The 15,518-nt window shown below is 30.5% G+C and overlaps 2 protein-coding genes across 3 annotated transcripts; one reads left to right on the top strand and one right to left on the bottom strand.

The window, feature by feature from the left end:
* The first annotated feature begins 5,363 nt into the window (after positions 1-5,363).
* On the top strand, positions 5,364-8,623 carry LOC139858130 (large ribosomal subunit protein uL3m-like). The gene is made up of 5 exons (XM_071846983.1): positions 5,364-5,797; positions 6,202-6,411; positions 6,870-6,974; positions 7,588-7,701; positions 8,204-8,623. The coding sequence occupies exons 1-5, from the start codon at positions 5,453-5,455 to the stop codon at positions 8,375-8,377; spliced, it is 948 nt and encodes a 315-aa protein (XP_071703084.1). The 5' UTR covers positions 5,364-5,452; the 3' UTR covers positions 8,378-8,623.
* Positions 8,624-9,557: 934 nt separating this feature from the next.
* On the bottom strand, positions 9,558-12,737 carry LOC139858072 (pyruvate dehydrogenase (acetyl-transferring) kinase, mitochondrial-like). Of its 2 annotated transcripts, none has more exons than XR_011762804.1 (6): positions 12,236-12,737; positions 11,102-11,360; positions 10,823-11,003; positions 10,600-10,747; positions 9,901-10,104; positions 9,558-9,813 (listed from the first exon to the last, which is right to left on the bottom strand). XR_011762804.1 is itself a non-coding variant. In XM_071846920.1 (6 exons), the coding sequence occupies exons 1-6, from the start codon at positions 12,482-12,484 to the stop codon at positions 9,755-9,757; spliced, it is 1,107 nt and encodes a 368-aa protein (XP_071703021.1). In that variant the 5' UTR covers positions 12,485-12,732; the 3' UTR covers positions 9,558-9,754. The 2 variants fall into 2 exon arrangements, 1 of the variants encoding a protein (XP_071703021.1); XM_071846920.1 differs by having other exon boundaries at positions 9,901-10,111; positions 12,236-12,732.
* Between the last annotated feature and the right edge of the window lie 2,781 nt (positions 12,738-15,518).

The raw sequence follows: 15,518 nt of genomic DNA, 5'->3' as shown, positions 1-15,518 counted from the left end.
GACATTAACAAGATGCATATAAGAATATCCCCTATCATTCCGGGAAATCCTTCGGACATGATAAAAACAACATCGAAGTACTAAAGCATCCGCAGCCATGGATGGGGTTCGTTAGGCCCAATAGATCTATCTTTAGGATTCGCGTCAATTAGTAGATCGTTTTACTAATTCTTAGGTTACCAAGCAAAAGGGGCATATTCGGCTTCGATCATTCACCCATATAATGTAGTTTCAATTACTTGTGTCTATTTCATAGAACATTTATAAAAATTGCACATGTATTCTCAGCCCAAAAATATAAAGGGTAAAAAGGCAAATGAAACTCACCATACTGTATTTCGTAGTAAAAATACATATAACGTCATTGAACAAGTGCAAGGTTGGCATCGGATTCACGAACATGTATATATATATATATATATATATATATATATATATATATATATATATATATATATATATATATATGTTGGTCAAAATTTGTCTAATAATTTAGTTTAGGTCATAGTGTATCACAATCCTAATGCTCGAGACTAATATGCAAAAGTCAACAAAATTCAATTTGACTTAAAATCATTTTCAAAAATCTATACATGATTAGTATATAGTTTAAATATCGTCGTTTTATATTTTTAAATATTTTTAAAAGATTTATTAGAGTAAATAATATAATTCATTTATTAATAAATAAATTTTATATTTAAATTTATATAATAAAATATACTTGTATATATATTAAGTAATAAAATTTATAGAGTTCATTTAATATTATAACAATAATATGATAGGTATTATTAAAGTAATTTTATTATCCATAGTAAAAATATGTTTGTATCACATATTTATTTGATAAAATAATATCTATGATAATAGTAAGTAAAAATTATTTTATTTTTTAATAATAATTATTATTTTTATACTAATAATAATAACAATATTTATATTTACGAAAAATGGTATTATGATATTATGATAATTCTAATTATGATAACTTTAATATTTACGATACTTTTTAATATTAACTTTAAAATAATAATTTTATTTAAAATGATAATAATAATGATATTTTGTAATAACTATAACATTTCATTTAAAATGATAATTTTTGTTAAAATGATAGTTTTAATACTAACGATACTTTTAATAATAGTAATGATAAAATAATAAGAACGATAATTTTATCTAAATCAATATCTTACAATATTTTAGTTTCATCATGATACTCATACTTATTATTTCCTAATCGATTCGTTTAATAACTTTTAATTATCTTTTATAACGTGTTCATTTTAATGATAATAATAGTAATCATAAAAATTAAGTGTTACTAATATTAGTTTTAATAACAATAATACTAATAATGATAATTACTATAACATTATTAACGATAATACTAATAATTATTTTAATGATAATATAATAATAATAATAATAACAATAACAATAACCATTTTTAAATAATGATGTATATATATTAATAATGATAATAATAATGATGATAAAAATAATAATAATAATGATAATAATAATAATAATAATAATAATAATAATAATAATAATAATAATAATAATAATTAGATAATAATAATAATAATACTAATTATAACTTTAAAGATAATAACGATAGTAATAATAATAAAAATAACAATTTTTAATGATAAGCCCTTTTATTGATAAAGATAATAATAATAAGATAAAACTAGAATGACGATAATAACGACGATAATAATAATCATTTTTAATAATAATACAAAAATTCGATTGACTATAACTTCAAATCCATTCATCGAAACCATTCGATATCTAAAGGAAAAGTTCTTAATTTTTCGCTAGCTTTCCAACGACATGCATATCTTATACCTTATCTCAACCGCATATGTAACTAATTTAGGATTCAACATAACCTAACTAAAGGCAATATCAAAAGTACAAGCATGCATAATCCTAAATACTCGAGCACTAGTTAGGGATACACTAATAGTATATAAAAGTTAAGTTATGATTGCTCACGTATCAATATTGAGATTCAATATTGCAGGAAAGTACGTAGACGCAACGGAGATGATAAACACTAGTTTGACTCACGAGCAAAACCCCCGAGCCATACCCATAACCTCCAAAGCTATAACCCATAATTTTCTTAGCTCTATCTCGCTCATAAAACCCGTTTTGAAAACACGCGAGCAGAACCTCGTCGTAGTATTTTATGCATAATACTAATATTATCGCTCCTAATAATACTAATACTAATAGCAATAAGATTAATATTAATAATCTTAATATTAATAATTAATAATAATAATAATAATAAAAATAATAAATATAAATATAATGTGTGTGTACGAGAGGTAATGAATGAATTCAGAAACCAGTTTCGATAGACTTTTAAAGACAATTTCTCCCACCTAACCACACCATGCGATCGCATGGTGTTTGAATGGCCTAGCCATGCTATCGCATGGCTAAGTGAAGATGGCCACATTCGATTATTTAGCCTGCCGACACTTTTTTTTTTTACTAATATTACACACATGATACGTAAATTTATATATTATTTAATATATATTATATTTAATCTTTAGAATTAATTAAATATTATATTATATTTATGTGCGTAGTAAAAATGTAATTTTTGTTCAAATGACACGTACGTTGTCACTCAACTCATGTACCACTTTCAGTTTTTCGAACGCACTTTCGTACGTTTAGAAAACTAGCCTTTTACGTTACGCGACGTGTACCCTTATTAATAATTTGACTTACTCATCAATAATTTACCTTATAAAAAATGTAACTTATAAAATTGAGCGTTGTGGTCATTTGCTTCTATAAATCAGTGGCTCGTTGTTTGACAAAATATATTAGTTTAAATCAGGACGTTTTATGACTAAATTATATATATTTATATTTTCATTTTGAAATATAAATTTGAACTATTTACATAAATAGTTTTTCAAAACTAATGTCATTCCAAACTTATATATTTAGAAATCGTTTAAATATTAAGAATTACTATTTCTTAACATTTGTATTTTTAAAGTTTAAAAATTGATATAGTTCATTTATATACAAACTTTCATAAAACATTTTAATAATAGAAATTATTTTATATACAAAAAATCATTTTTATTACAAAGGTTATAATAATAGAAGTTGTTATGTCATAAGACGTTTTTAATAATAAAAGTCTATTATATCGAAAAGACGTTTTCGTTTAAGAAAGTAATGTTATATATGAATCATATCAGGTTTCAAGGTTTTAAATTTCTATTTTAATCATGACTCGTAGAATTAAGTCTAAGGAAAAATCAAACGTATGTAATCATCTTAATGTAAAACGTCGATCTATTTAACTTGTCAATATCTATTTTCTAATTTACCTATATTCCCTAATTTCACTTTCACAATACCTAATATGAAGGTTAATTAATTTATCTTATCAACAGTCACGAGGCAATTATTGTAAGGCATGTATTGGAATTTAACAGAAATTTCCACCAATCTGACTTGCTCTCGCTACTTGACACTTTGTCCTTACTCGAAGATCACTTTACCATTTATTCCGAATATCGTTAAAAAGGAAACGTTTTCTAAATCAAAGTGGACCTCTCAATAGGGACTCGTGATCATAATTTAATGTATCTGATAAATCAATCATTTGATATTATCTTCTAATTCCATCGCTAATCATATTGAAACAAATACGTTCATATAAAGTATTATACGTTTAATATTTTGTTAACATTCTCAAACTGTTATATATACATATACCTATACATATTCATATCCAATTAAATAATAGTTCGTGAATCGTCGTAATTTGGTCGAGGTTAAATGAATGTATGAACACAGTTTAAAATTCTTGAGATTCAACTTACAAACTTTGCTTATCGTGTCGGGAATATATAAATATTAAAGTTTAAATTTGATCGGAAATTTTCGGGTTGTCACAGTACCTACCCGTTAAAGAAATTTCATCCCGAAATTTGATTGGGATGGTCATGGCTGACAATAAGTATGTTTTCATGATGCATATAAGCTGAAGATTAGGGTTTTATCATCAATGAGTAATATGGATAAAACCATTTGATTTTGTGAAGAGTACGAGTGAAGCTATTACCAAAAGAGTGAAATGAATAGGTATAGATTCGTCATATCTTTTGACGTAGATAGGATTGATTTCCAAGTTCAAGAGATTTGGAGAAAATCTTTGTAATAGGATTTGATTAAGGAAATTAGGATCCGCTTTAAATGCGATCATCCATTTTGATTGCTCTGTCGGATATTTTACTATAAATCCACTCCCTTCGTTTTCTTACAACTCACACCTTCTCTTCTTTCTCCCTCAGCTCATACTTTAAAGTATTTGTCAATATGCTCCATCCAGTTTTGATTCTTGATATACTCCTTACCTTCATATCTGTCATTCTTCTTTTTCATCTGCTGCCGGAAGAATCTATTTACTTCTACTATACACTTGGTTTTATAGTATTTTTTAGTTCTCCCGTGTCTTTATATTGCCATGCGCATCGATATATATGGTTTATAATTTCTGGTTTGTCGTTGAGCTTTATATCTTCCCTTATATTTCAAATTTTCTGCTTCTGTCTTCTATAATCATTGTCATCCACAGTTAATGCTCTCTTTTATTTGCTGCGATTTATACCCCAATTTCTATTTCGGAGACCTAGATTTGAAATGAGATATGGGTTCATAAATTTGTTATGTGGAAGATAAGAATTGGGTGTGGTTTGATTTAGATATTGTGAATCGTTGGGGATGAAAATGAAGTTTATGAAAAGAAAAAAATAAAAAGACGAAAACATGACTACACTTAACAAAATAATTTAATGATTTCGAACGGAAGGACTATTCATACAAAAATTGCAAATCGTGAGGACTATCAGTGAAAAAACAAGGACTATATATGTAATTTGGATAGATCACCGGGATTATTCGCATAATTATATATAAAAAAAAATACTCTTCCGTCCCAAAAAAATGCATATCTTACTATATTGAATAGTCATAAAAAAATTGTCCGTTAGTTTAAATAACAATAAAAAATTACTTAATTTTCAATTAAATTCTTTTTATAATTGAAAATATATAATTTAATATAGAAATAAATTTACTAATTACTCTTTATATTAACTTCTTTTACTTAAATAACTAATTCAACCAATGACATAATAGACAACTCAAAAAATTAAAAATTAACTTAGATAATAATTTTAGGTTGGATGGAGTAATTGTAATTGGTAAGGACTAAAGTTGGCGTGGTATAAACCACAAGGGGTGGTCAGCTTTTAAACTATTTTTGATCTAAAAACCCTACTGTCGTTCATCAACCCTGAAACAGCCGAAAACCCTGTGCAAATTCAATGACTTTTATTTCCACTCTTTTGATTTGAAATTAAAATTAAAATCAATATATCAAAAGAAAAAGATTATGGCCGCTGTATCACGAGGTCTAATTTCATACATCCGTAATGTATCATTAAACCCTAATCAAACCCTAAGAGCACCAATAACCAATTATTTCATCAGAAACTTCAGTTCAGATGTATTGATCAATCATAATGATGAAATTGATGTCAGTAATCGAATCATTGAAGCTAAATCACGAGTAATGACACCCAATTCGAGAAGAACAGGAGTTATTGCTGTGAAATGTGGGATGACGGCACTTTGGGATAAATGGGGAGCTAGGGTTCCGATTACTATTCTTTGGTTGGATGAAAATATTGTTTCTCAAGTTAAAACTCCTGAAAAAGAAGGCATCACTGCTTTACAGGTTTGATTACACTATTGTTTTTGTAAATTATGTTAATTTATTATTGTAGCATACAAAATAATTTAATTATTATTAATCAATTAATGATTGTAATGTGTATGTGCTGTGGTATCTAGTGTGATGGCTTTGCAGATGTCATATAATGTTTACTATTTAATTGGGGTAAAACTTTGCAGATATTTGAAAAAAAAAAATACAATGACTTATTGAATTTTCCTTTGATGAAATATGTTTGATATGGATTTAAAAAAAAAAAAAAAACTTTTAGGTTTAGGAATGTTAAGGAAATGTAAAGAAATGCAAAACAGATTTGCTTTGTGTTTATGTATATCGGTGTCTATGAATATTAGTGTTGAATTGAAGGTGGGTGCTTAAATGTGTTATCTGTTATTGTTGGTGGTTAGATTGGTTGCGGGCATAAAAAGGAGAAACATTTGACGAAACCAGAAGTGGGACACTTTAGAGCACAAGGTGTTCCGTTAAAGAGGAAACTGAGGGAGTTTCCGGTCACCGAGGATGCCCTGCTTCCGCTAGGAACTCAGATCGGAGTTCGTCATTTTGTCCCCGGACAGTACGTTGACGTCACTGGTATCACAAAAGGAAAAGGTTTTCAGGTGAATTGATAAATATACTTGTATGTTTATTCAGATCCTAAATGTTTCTCTATAGTTGGATTGATATTTGTGTTGGGAAGTTATCCCACATCGGTCATGGACAAAAATAAATGTACGCGTATAAGTCAAAGGAGAAGTCCCTCTATCACCAGTTGGTTTTAGAAAAGGATGGACTCTTGGACTTATGTGTTGTGCATGTTTACGATTTATACGATTTATTAATTCTGTCAATTTGGCTTATAAAATTTGAAAATGTATGATTCTTTATGATGTCAATGTTTCTGCTTTGTTGATTAATCACACAATATTGACATAGTTGTCATTTGTTTCTTTCCTTTGGGTAGATGTTGATCAATAAATTTTATAATCTTTACTATTTACATGGTCTACTTATTTTATATGTATTGAGATTGAGATGTACTACGTCAGTTGCAACTCTTATATGATACGGTACTCAGGGTGTGATGAAAAGATGGGGTTTCAGTGGAGGGCCCGCATCTCATGGAGCATCGTTGTCGCATCGAAGTGGTGGTTCTACAGGTCAAAGGGATGCTCCTGGTAAGGTATGTGCTCATGTTTCCTCCAATTCATTTTAATGTTCTGTATACGATAGCAGGATTAGCTCATCAGCTATAGATGCTAGCAGCTGTTGCCTCTATAGCTTTCTAGTTTTTGGGTGTGTTTGGTCGACGAGTTTATGAGAGCGTATAGTAGCTTGAGCTTATGATTTTAATAAGCTCTAAGCCATAAACTTTGTTGCCATAAGCTTTGTTTGGTAGTAGATGGGAAGTATAGCTTATTAAGCTCTCATAAGCTCTTAAAAAATAAGCTCCTCACAACTAGCTTATTGAAAAAAGTAGAGCTTATGAAATGTAAATTTACTAAAAAAAACCCTTATTATATTGATTTAGAATATATTATTGTTGTCCTTTTCAGTCAATTTACAACTTTAAGCTCCGGCTGTGGCTACTTTACTAAACTTTCTCTAAAATAATAAGCTTCTGTCCTGTATCTTTAAAAATAAGCTCCAACTCCATCTATAAGCTTCAGCTCCATCTATAATTCATCGTTTATTTGTATAAAACAGAACGAATGTTGGTTGTGTACTAATTGTTGTCAAGCTCAAGTTATATATGCTTTTTTGTGCTGATAAATATATGTGATGTCTTGGTTTAGGTATTTAAAGGTAGAAAGATGCCTGGTCGCATGGGTGGGAAGCAGAGAACAGTGAAAAATGTGTGGGTATATAAGATAGATCCTGCGAGGAACTTGATGTGGGTCAGAGGCCAAGTACGTTTCTTGTTAACACTTGTATCTGTTTTAAATAATAACTGGGCGTCCATCTGGCTGAATACAGGCTGTAATCAAGGTTGTAAAATTCACTAGTCGGGCAAAAATGTTGACTTTTAGTAATAAATAAATTAAACATATATGTATTACGCATAAATATATCAAACATAAAACATAAAATTTTCAAACAGAGATATATGGCACAAAATCTAGTTTTATTTACAAAATATAAAATTCTATACCAAATTTTGACTTTGATAGAGTTGACCGACTTTTAAGGCTTTTTGGGCGAGTCGGGACGGGCTAGTCTTCAATATGACGCTGCGGCCAACTCAGGTGACTTTTACAACAGGGGCTGTAATGAACTGTTTTGTAGCTTTTTGTCGTGATTGGATTATCAACTGTTTTACATCTTGAAACCTCACACATGGATTTCATCTTTCCTTATTAGTATGATTCTTTCTTCTTATATTAAAATGTATATATATTTTGATTACTATAGGTACCAGGGAACGAGGGAAACTTTGTTTTTATAAAAGATGCGTGGTACAAGAAACCAGATATATCAATGCTTCCATTTCCAACTTACTTTTCTACAGACGATGAAGATGTGACAAGTTTGGAACCCATTGTTGCTGATCTTGGGGCTACCGATCCATTTATGGCTGCAGATTGAACCTGATTTGGGTCCCGCTTATTTTATTTCCTTTTTTTTTTTTTTTTCTTTTCTTATTAGTACTTAGAGAAGGGCAAGTTGATCCTTTATGAATTTAGACGCTGCAAAGTTGCAGGGTGGAGTTTTGCATTGTTTAAACTAGTAGTAGTAATATAAAGGAAAATGTAATGTTTGGTATTTTGTTACTCTATTGATGGACATGGCTGCTGTGGTGGCTGGTAAGAATTATATAAGGTTTTCTTTAAATAAAAACGACATGAATTTTTGTAGCCATTCGCATTGGAATATAGTTTGTCTTACAGAAATGAATACATGTCTAGATAAATGATGATTATGTAGTTACAGCACTTGGCTGATCTAGGTGTGCAAACAATTGTGATTAAGCTGAGCTTTGTATTTAATGTTTTTCATAAAAAAAAATATATATATATATGATATAGCCATTTTATTAGTTGGTTTTGTTTGTTTTACCTTGCTGCTAAAATTGTAATGGTTGATGAGTTTTGTGACTAGCCTTTTCTTTGTAGGTGCATTGTAAAAAAGGCTTGATATAACTGTATGTTTTTAACGAAACCATTATATAGTTGACTTTACCTTTCTTGTACATACAAAATAATAGATTGATGAGGTACAAATTATCACTGTCATTTTGTTCCTGTACTAATGAATGATAATTAAGAAACCATGCACATAAAAGAGTTTTTCTGCCACATTCAACAATATAACTCAATGTTGAGTGTTGACAGAAAGTGGAGCTGAAACGTGTCGGGTTTGGTTGGCGGGTTAGAATCACAAACGAGGACTTGATCTGTGAAACTCATTTATCTACACGGGTCAAAGTGTCAATCGGGTTTTGTTAGCGGGTTAGAATCACAAACGAGGACTTGATCTGCGAAACCTATTTATCTACACGGGTCAAAGTGTCAATCGAGAACATGCTGTAAACTGATTGCTACTGGAATTCATAGTTATTAAAAGTAAATTTAAAAAGGGTTGGCCGGTCTAACTTACAGGACCCGTTTATCATACAGGTCCCGTAGGATGGAACCGTTTAACCCACCAATACCCCAGTTAGGGTGAACCCTAACACTTTATCACCAGGCCATCTTAGAGATGATTATCAAAGCTAATTCTTGCACAAGTTAACTTACTAGAGTAACATTGATCATTTATAAACCATAAAGTGTCACATAACAATGGTGGTGATCATTTCATTATCTACAATGGAACTGCATTCATTACTAATTCCTCGAATTCCAAATACAACAGTCAAGTACAACGAGGAACCAAACGCATATCGTTCCACATTTTTTGTTCCTGTAACTGAACCACATAGCATCTTACTTGCATTCACATAAATTTTGGTCCTTCGATGAATCAAGGCAACGGTTCTTGCGAATCTCCCAAACGTGACAAATGAAGATACGCGTCTGTTCCTGCAAAAACACAATACACATCCATATCTTGCAACCATTTGGCATATTATATTATGAATAGATACGAAATTTTATCGACGAACATACCATAGCCTTCCATGGAAATTATTTGCAGATCACCTCCAAAATAACGAGCATACAAACGGCTAATAGGAATCCCGTAACCATAACCAGCCATCGTGACTATATCATCACTAATATCTGACTGATCAGAAAGCGGATTAATAGCAGTACTGTAGAGATACGTAAAGATACTCGGTAAACCGCTTCTTGCGATCCCACCCCCTTCATCTGAAATCTACTCAATAACACATAAATTTAGCAAAATATGGAACATGATCAGTTTACAAAGGAATATTATTTTAATATTATAGATTTTTTTGAATAAATTGTGTGTTTTTGAAGGGTGTTTGTAGAACAAGGTAATTTTTCAACGATTTTTGTAAGTCAAGTAAACCTGGTGCAAATCATCAAAACCCGGTGTTGGCAACACCAGGTCTTGCCTACGTGGCAACAAATTGACTTCTTCTTCTTTTTTTTTTTTTTTTCTTCATTTTTTCAACAAAACCTTACAAATCGTTTAACAAATTCACGTTTTTGATGATGTGGCAAAACCCGGTGTTGCCAACACCGGGTTTTGATGATCTGTTGTTGATACCTAGTGTTGACAACACCGGGTTTACTTGTTTTACATAAATCTTGAAAAAACACTTTGTTTTACAAACACCATTAAAAAACACACGACTCATCCAAATGAATTCTAATATTGTAAGTTAGTTAACATGCCTTAATTGTAACATCTTCTTCCCCATCAGCCACTATAATACGTATCGGTGGTGCAATTTTGTCTGTATTCATATACTGTTCTTGTACTGCACGTAACGAGTTTTTAACCAACTCAAACACCATAAGATGCAAGTGTGCCGGGACGTATCTGTTCAAACCAAATGAATCCATAAATGTTAGTATTAATAATAATATAAAAATAGATTAAAGTACGAAAACTTACGGGAATGTGAAACTAGGATCACCATAGATATTTATATCTGGTGCACTACCATACTCTCGTAGACAAACAGAACGCGCATCTTCACTTGCATCTTTTGCCACCTGTGTTGGAGACATCTTTGCGTGTATAATACCGATACAATTCGGTGGGGTGTTGGGATCATGAACCGCCACATGTTGACCTAAGTTTGACCCAATGCGTACCAATGAAAAACATGTTCAATAACCATTTTAAATGCAACTAATCACAATAATATGTGCGAAAGATAATGATGCTGACCGATTAGCATTCGGATTCCAATTCTTGACATATAAAAGCGATCGAGAAACTGTTGAATTTCATCTAGATCCTCATATTCAAGCTTCGGGTCAAGAGTTTTTTTCAACTGTTGTACTCCTAAAGCCATAGCAGGGACGACGTTATTATGCCTTACCTTGATCAACTTAATCATTTGAGTAAATTCTCTTTCATCGTTGATGCTCTTGATATCGGGAAATGATCTAAGGTCACGAAATGAATCTAGGTACCAATCTCGCACCTTACAGTTAAAAATTACACTCAATCAGACCATTGTTAATATTCTTGGACTTAATAAATCTAACAGTCAATATGTCAAACTAGGCAAAAATAACACAAATCCAGTCAGGCACACTTTGAAGCATATACCTATAGGACATTAGTACTTCCAAATCAACATTGATATTGTCATCAATGTTGGCAATATCAATTTCAATAACAATGAAAACTCCCATGTCACAATATAAATTCACAAACTTTCATTTATAATTTACTATGTAGTACTATATAAAAGTATCTTCATACGTGTATGACATTAAGAATGAACGCTTCCTAGTTTGTAACTAACCATTTTTTCAAACTTTTCATAACAAATGTATATATCATCATGACTTAATCAGGATATGAATTAGACCATTTACATGTTCAACATTGACTAAAAAGAAATCCAAATCGAAGACTTTTTAACAAATGCATAACGAAAAACTTAGGTATAAGTTATAACAAGAAACATATGATTAAACCAAAACAGATACCCAGAGCCAAAAAAACATGACTGTAACAATAAAGATGCCATAAAGATTAAAACTTGAGGATACCCAGAGCCAAAAAAACATGATTATAACAAATATGACATAAAAATCAAAACTTGAAGATACCCATTGCCATAAAACATGATAATTACAATAAAGATGCCATAAAAATCAAAACTTGAAGATACCCGTTGCCATAAAACATGATAATTACAATAAAGATGCCATAAAAATTAAAACTTGAAGATACCCAGAAATAAAAAGCATGATTATAACAGCAAAGATGTCTTAAAATTCAAAACTTGATGATACCCAGAAACAGAATATGCCCAATTAAGAAAATAAAATGAAAAAAGGAACATACTTTAAGAACAGCAGGTTTTTCAGATAAACCATAGGGAAGTGACTCAAGTTCAATGGCACGCCTAGCTATCCTTATAGGCAGTTCTTTATGAAGAAATTGAGCAGCAATAATCATATTACGGTCTGATGGTACCAACCCAAAATCCAACATGTACCTTAAACTTACACCTGTTTGTTTCATGCAACCCCATTTATGCACTTCTTCAATCAATGTCTTTGAGAAATTTTCATACAACTTTTTGGTCGCCATAAATTTTCAAAATTTTGGGATTTCAGAAAGCAAAAGTGACAAATCAAATCTTGTAATATGTATTTGTGTATGCATGTATAATAATGATATATAACCCAGCAATTCAGCTTAAAGATTCAAGAATGAAGATGAAGAAATTGGGGATGAAAATTGGAGATGGGGGTGTTCGTTTTTGCTTGTAAAGAAAATGAGAAAAACAAAAAAGTTTATATTTTTTTTGTTATTTTGATAATTTGATTTTGATTGATTTGAGGATGGGCGTTATGTATGGAGAAAATTTAATATAGATATAGATGGATCCTTAAAATGGAATAAATATAAAGTAATGCAAGTACAGCCAACAAAGTAAACATTTTAACCAAAGTTTTAGATTCTAATAATGCGTGAATAATTGTAAAACTAGGCCCCGTATCTCTTGTCTGATTTGATTGAAATGAAACGGGTTTACTTGTAATTAGGTTTATCTGCATACTGCAATTACGTAATTGGTTTAATACTTTTATGTAAGAAATTAGGGTTAATATTAAAACAGAAGTTAGGTTGCTGTAAGAAATTTGTATGTGTATTGATATTAAAACCAACTTAACACATCTTTTAACTCAAACATCTTATATAAATTTACACGAATAATATTGTAAAGAGAATTTAAACTCATAACTTAAAGATCAGATGGCCTCCTCAAAAGATCCTTTAGTACTTGATTAAACGGGTTTATATTTGTAAATAGGTTGATCTACACTTAAACAATTGATTGTAATTTAATAATTAGGGTTAATATAGTGGTACTACTTTGGGTATATTTGTCAAAACTACCTGATAGCTGATAGTTGTTAGCTGATAGAGTGATATCTACTAGCGGTTAGTTGTTAGCTGATAGATTTTTGCTGATAGCTGATAGAGTGATATCTACTAGCGGTTAGTTGTTAGCTGATAGATTTTTGCTGATAGTTTTTGACTGATAGTTTTTAATCGGTAGCTATTAGCTGTTAACTATTAGCTAGTAGTTGTTAAATATTTACTTTTTATATGTATCTTAGTATTTTACATGGTAGCTGAAAATGTTAAAATAAAAAGTAAAATGATAAAATAAATTATGAGTTTTTTCTCAAACGCTAGTTTAATTAGCTTTTCAGTCCCTCAAAAAGTTTTAAGCTCGTGTAATCAAACACAATTTTTTGCTTGATAACAATTTTTTCTTACAAGCTAAAAGCTACCAAAAAACTTGTGACAATCATGCCCTTTCCTTTGTAGGTGATAGGTATGTTGAATTATATAAAAAAAAAAAAAAAATGTGTAATAAAATTATGGTTATAAATGTAAAATATTTAGTTTCTTACATTATATTTGATTTATACGGAGTAATAAAATTAGAGATCTCAATAAGTATGTTCGAACGACTGTTTTATAAATGTTTATAAACTTATCGTATCTTTTCATCTAGTTTAGCAGGTATATTAATACACATTCACTTCACAAATATTTATGAATATTAACTTTTGAACATATTTGTTATTTATAAATTATTTTCTACACACGTATAAAGAATGAAGACTTTTTAATAACTCATAATTTCTACGTATCCCACTATCCCATACAAACAATAAAGATAGTTTCACGTGTAAAAGTTGGATTACGAACAGTGGTGATTTTAGGATTAAAATTCAATGGGGTCCCAAAAAAAATTTCCATTAAGAATTATGTTTTAAGGGTATTTTATTGGTCATTTACCTTTAAAATTCTATAAATTCTGAATATATATGGGTCCTATACTTAAATTTAGTGGTGTCCTATACATTTTGAACACTAGATTATTAAAAAAAAATTCCCACATGTGGGGTTATAGGACCCCATTGCTCTTTATGTAGTATCGCCACTGAGAATAAAGAAAAACGTTGACTTGACTAGTATTTGATTAATATAATCTATAGTCTATAGTTGATTGGAAATTAATTAATAGGTTTTCAATGGAGTAAAGTTTTATAAAAGCTAAACACGAGCGAAATGTGGTTACGAAAGAGTTGCAAAAAAGCGTAATAAGTTTCTCATGCTGCTGCTGTTTTTTTTTAAAGGCAGTACTTTTATTAGAAAAAAATTACAACATATATATTATATACAGATACAGATGGCATATGACCAAATTTACAACATATATAACGTTCATGCTTGATGAAGACAAATAATTTTATTTACATGTTTGTGATTATCTCTCTCTTTACTTAAGACGGGCTAAGAGGTTGTTTAGAAAATCCAATATACTATCAAATTTACTTTCAAGCTTTTTTTTAAGTCAACTTTTATTACATGCAAATAGGAATACATGTACAACATTTACCATATTTTGCTATTGTCAGAAGTCAACCTAGCTATTTGATTAGCTAAGCTACTGTTCACGTTTTTTTCGTTGTTGCAAAAACATGTGTATCGGCAGGGACATGTTAGCCCTGTGTTGACTTTGTCAACCCATCCAGCGGTCCCCGGTAGTCCACTGGAGTCTGGCGAAACACCATCACCAATTACCCCACAACATGTCAGGCCCGAGATTCGAACCTGCATTGTTATTGTTGCAATCTTCGCATGCGTGGGACCAAGGGATCATTTGGGCCCGGTAAGAATGGTTTTGATCCAATTATTTGGAAAATCCTCACCTAGTGGGAATCGCTAAGCTACTGTTCACGTTTTTTTTTTTTGTTGTTGCAAAAACATGTGTATCGGCAGGGACATGTTAGCACTGTGTTGACTTTGACAACCCATCCTCACGTTTTTTTTTTACCCCTTCACTTTTTAACCTAGCCATCTGATTGACAGAAATGTTGTTCACGCCTTTTTTTTTCAACACACTTTTTACCATATCTACTGTTGAAAGAAGTGAACCTAGTCATGTGATTGGTTGAACTACTGTTCACGCTTTTTTTACCTCTCCACTTTTTACCATATCTACTATTGTCAAAATTGAATCTAACCATCCGATTGGCTGAACTATTATTCACGCTTTTTTTTTTCAACACACTTTTTTCCTCCGCTTTTTACATATTCA

Source organism: Rutidosis leptorrhynchoides, chromosome 7, assembly GCF_046630445.1.
Source record: "Rutidosis leptorrhynchoides isolate AG116_Rl617_1_P2 chromosome 7, CSIRO_AGI_Rlap_v1, whole genome shotgun sequence".
Classification (NCBI taxonomy): Eukaryota; Viridiplantae; Streptophyta; class Magnoliopsida; order Asterales; family Asteraceae; genus Rutidosis; species Rutidosis leptorrhynchoides.
This window is presented reverse-complemented; position numbering and strand designations above follow the sequence as displayed.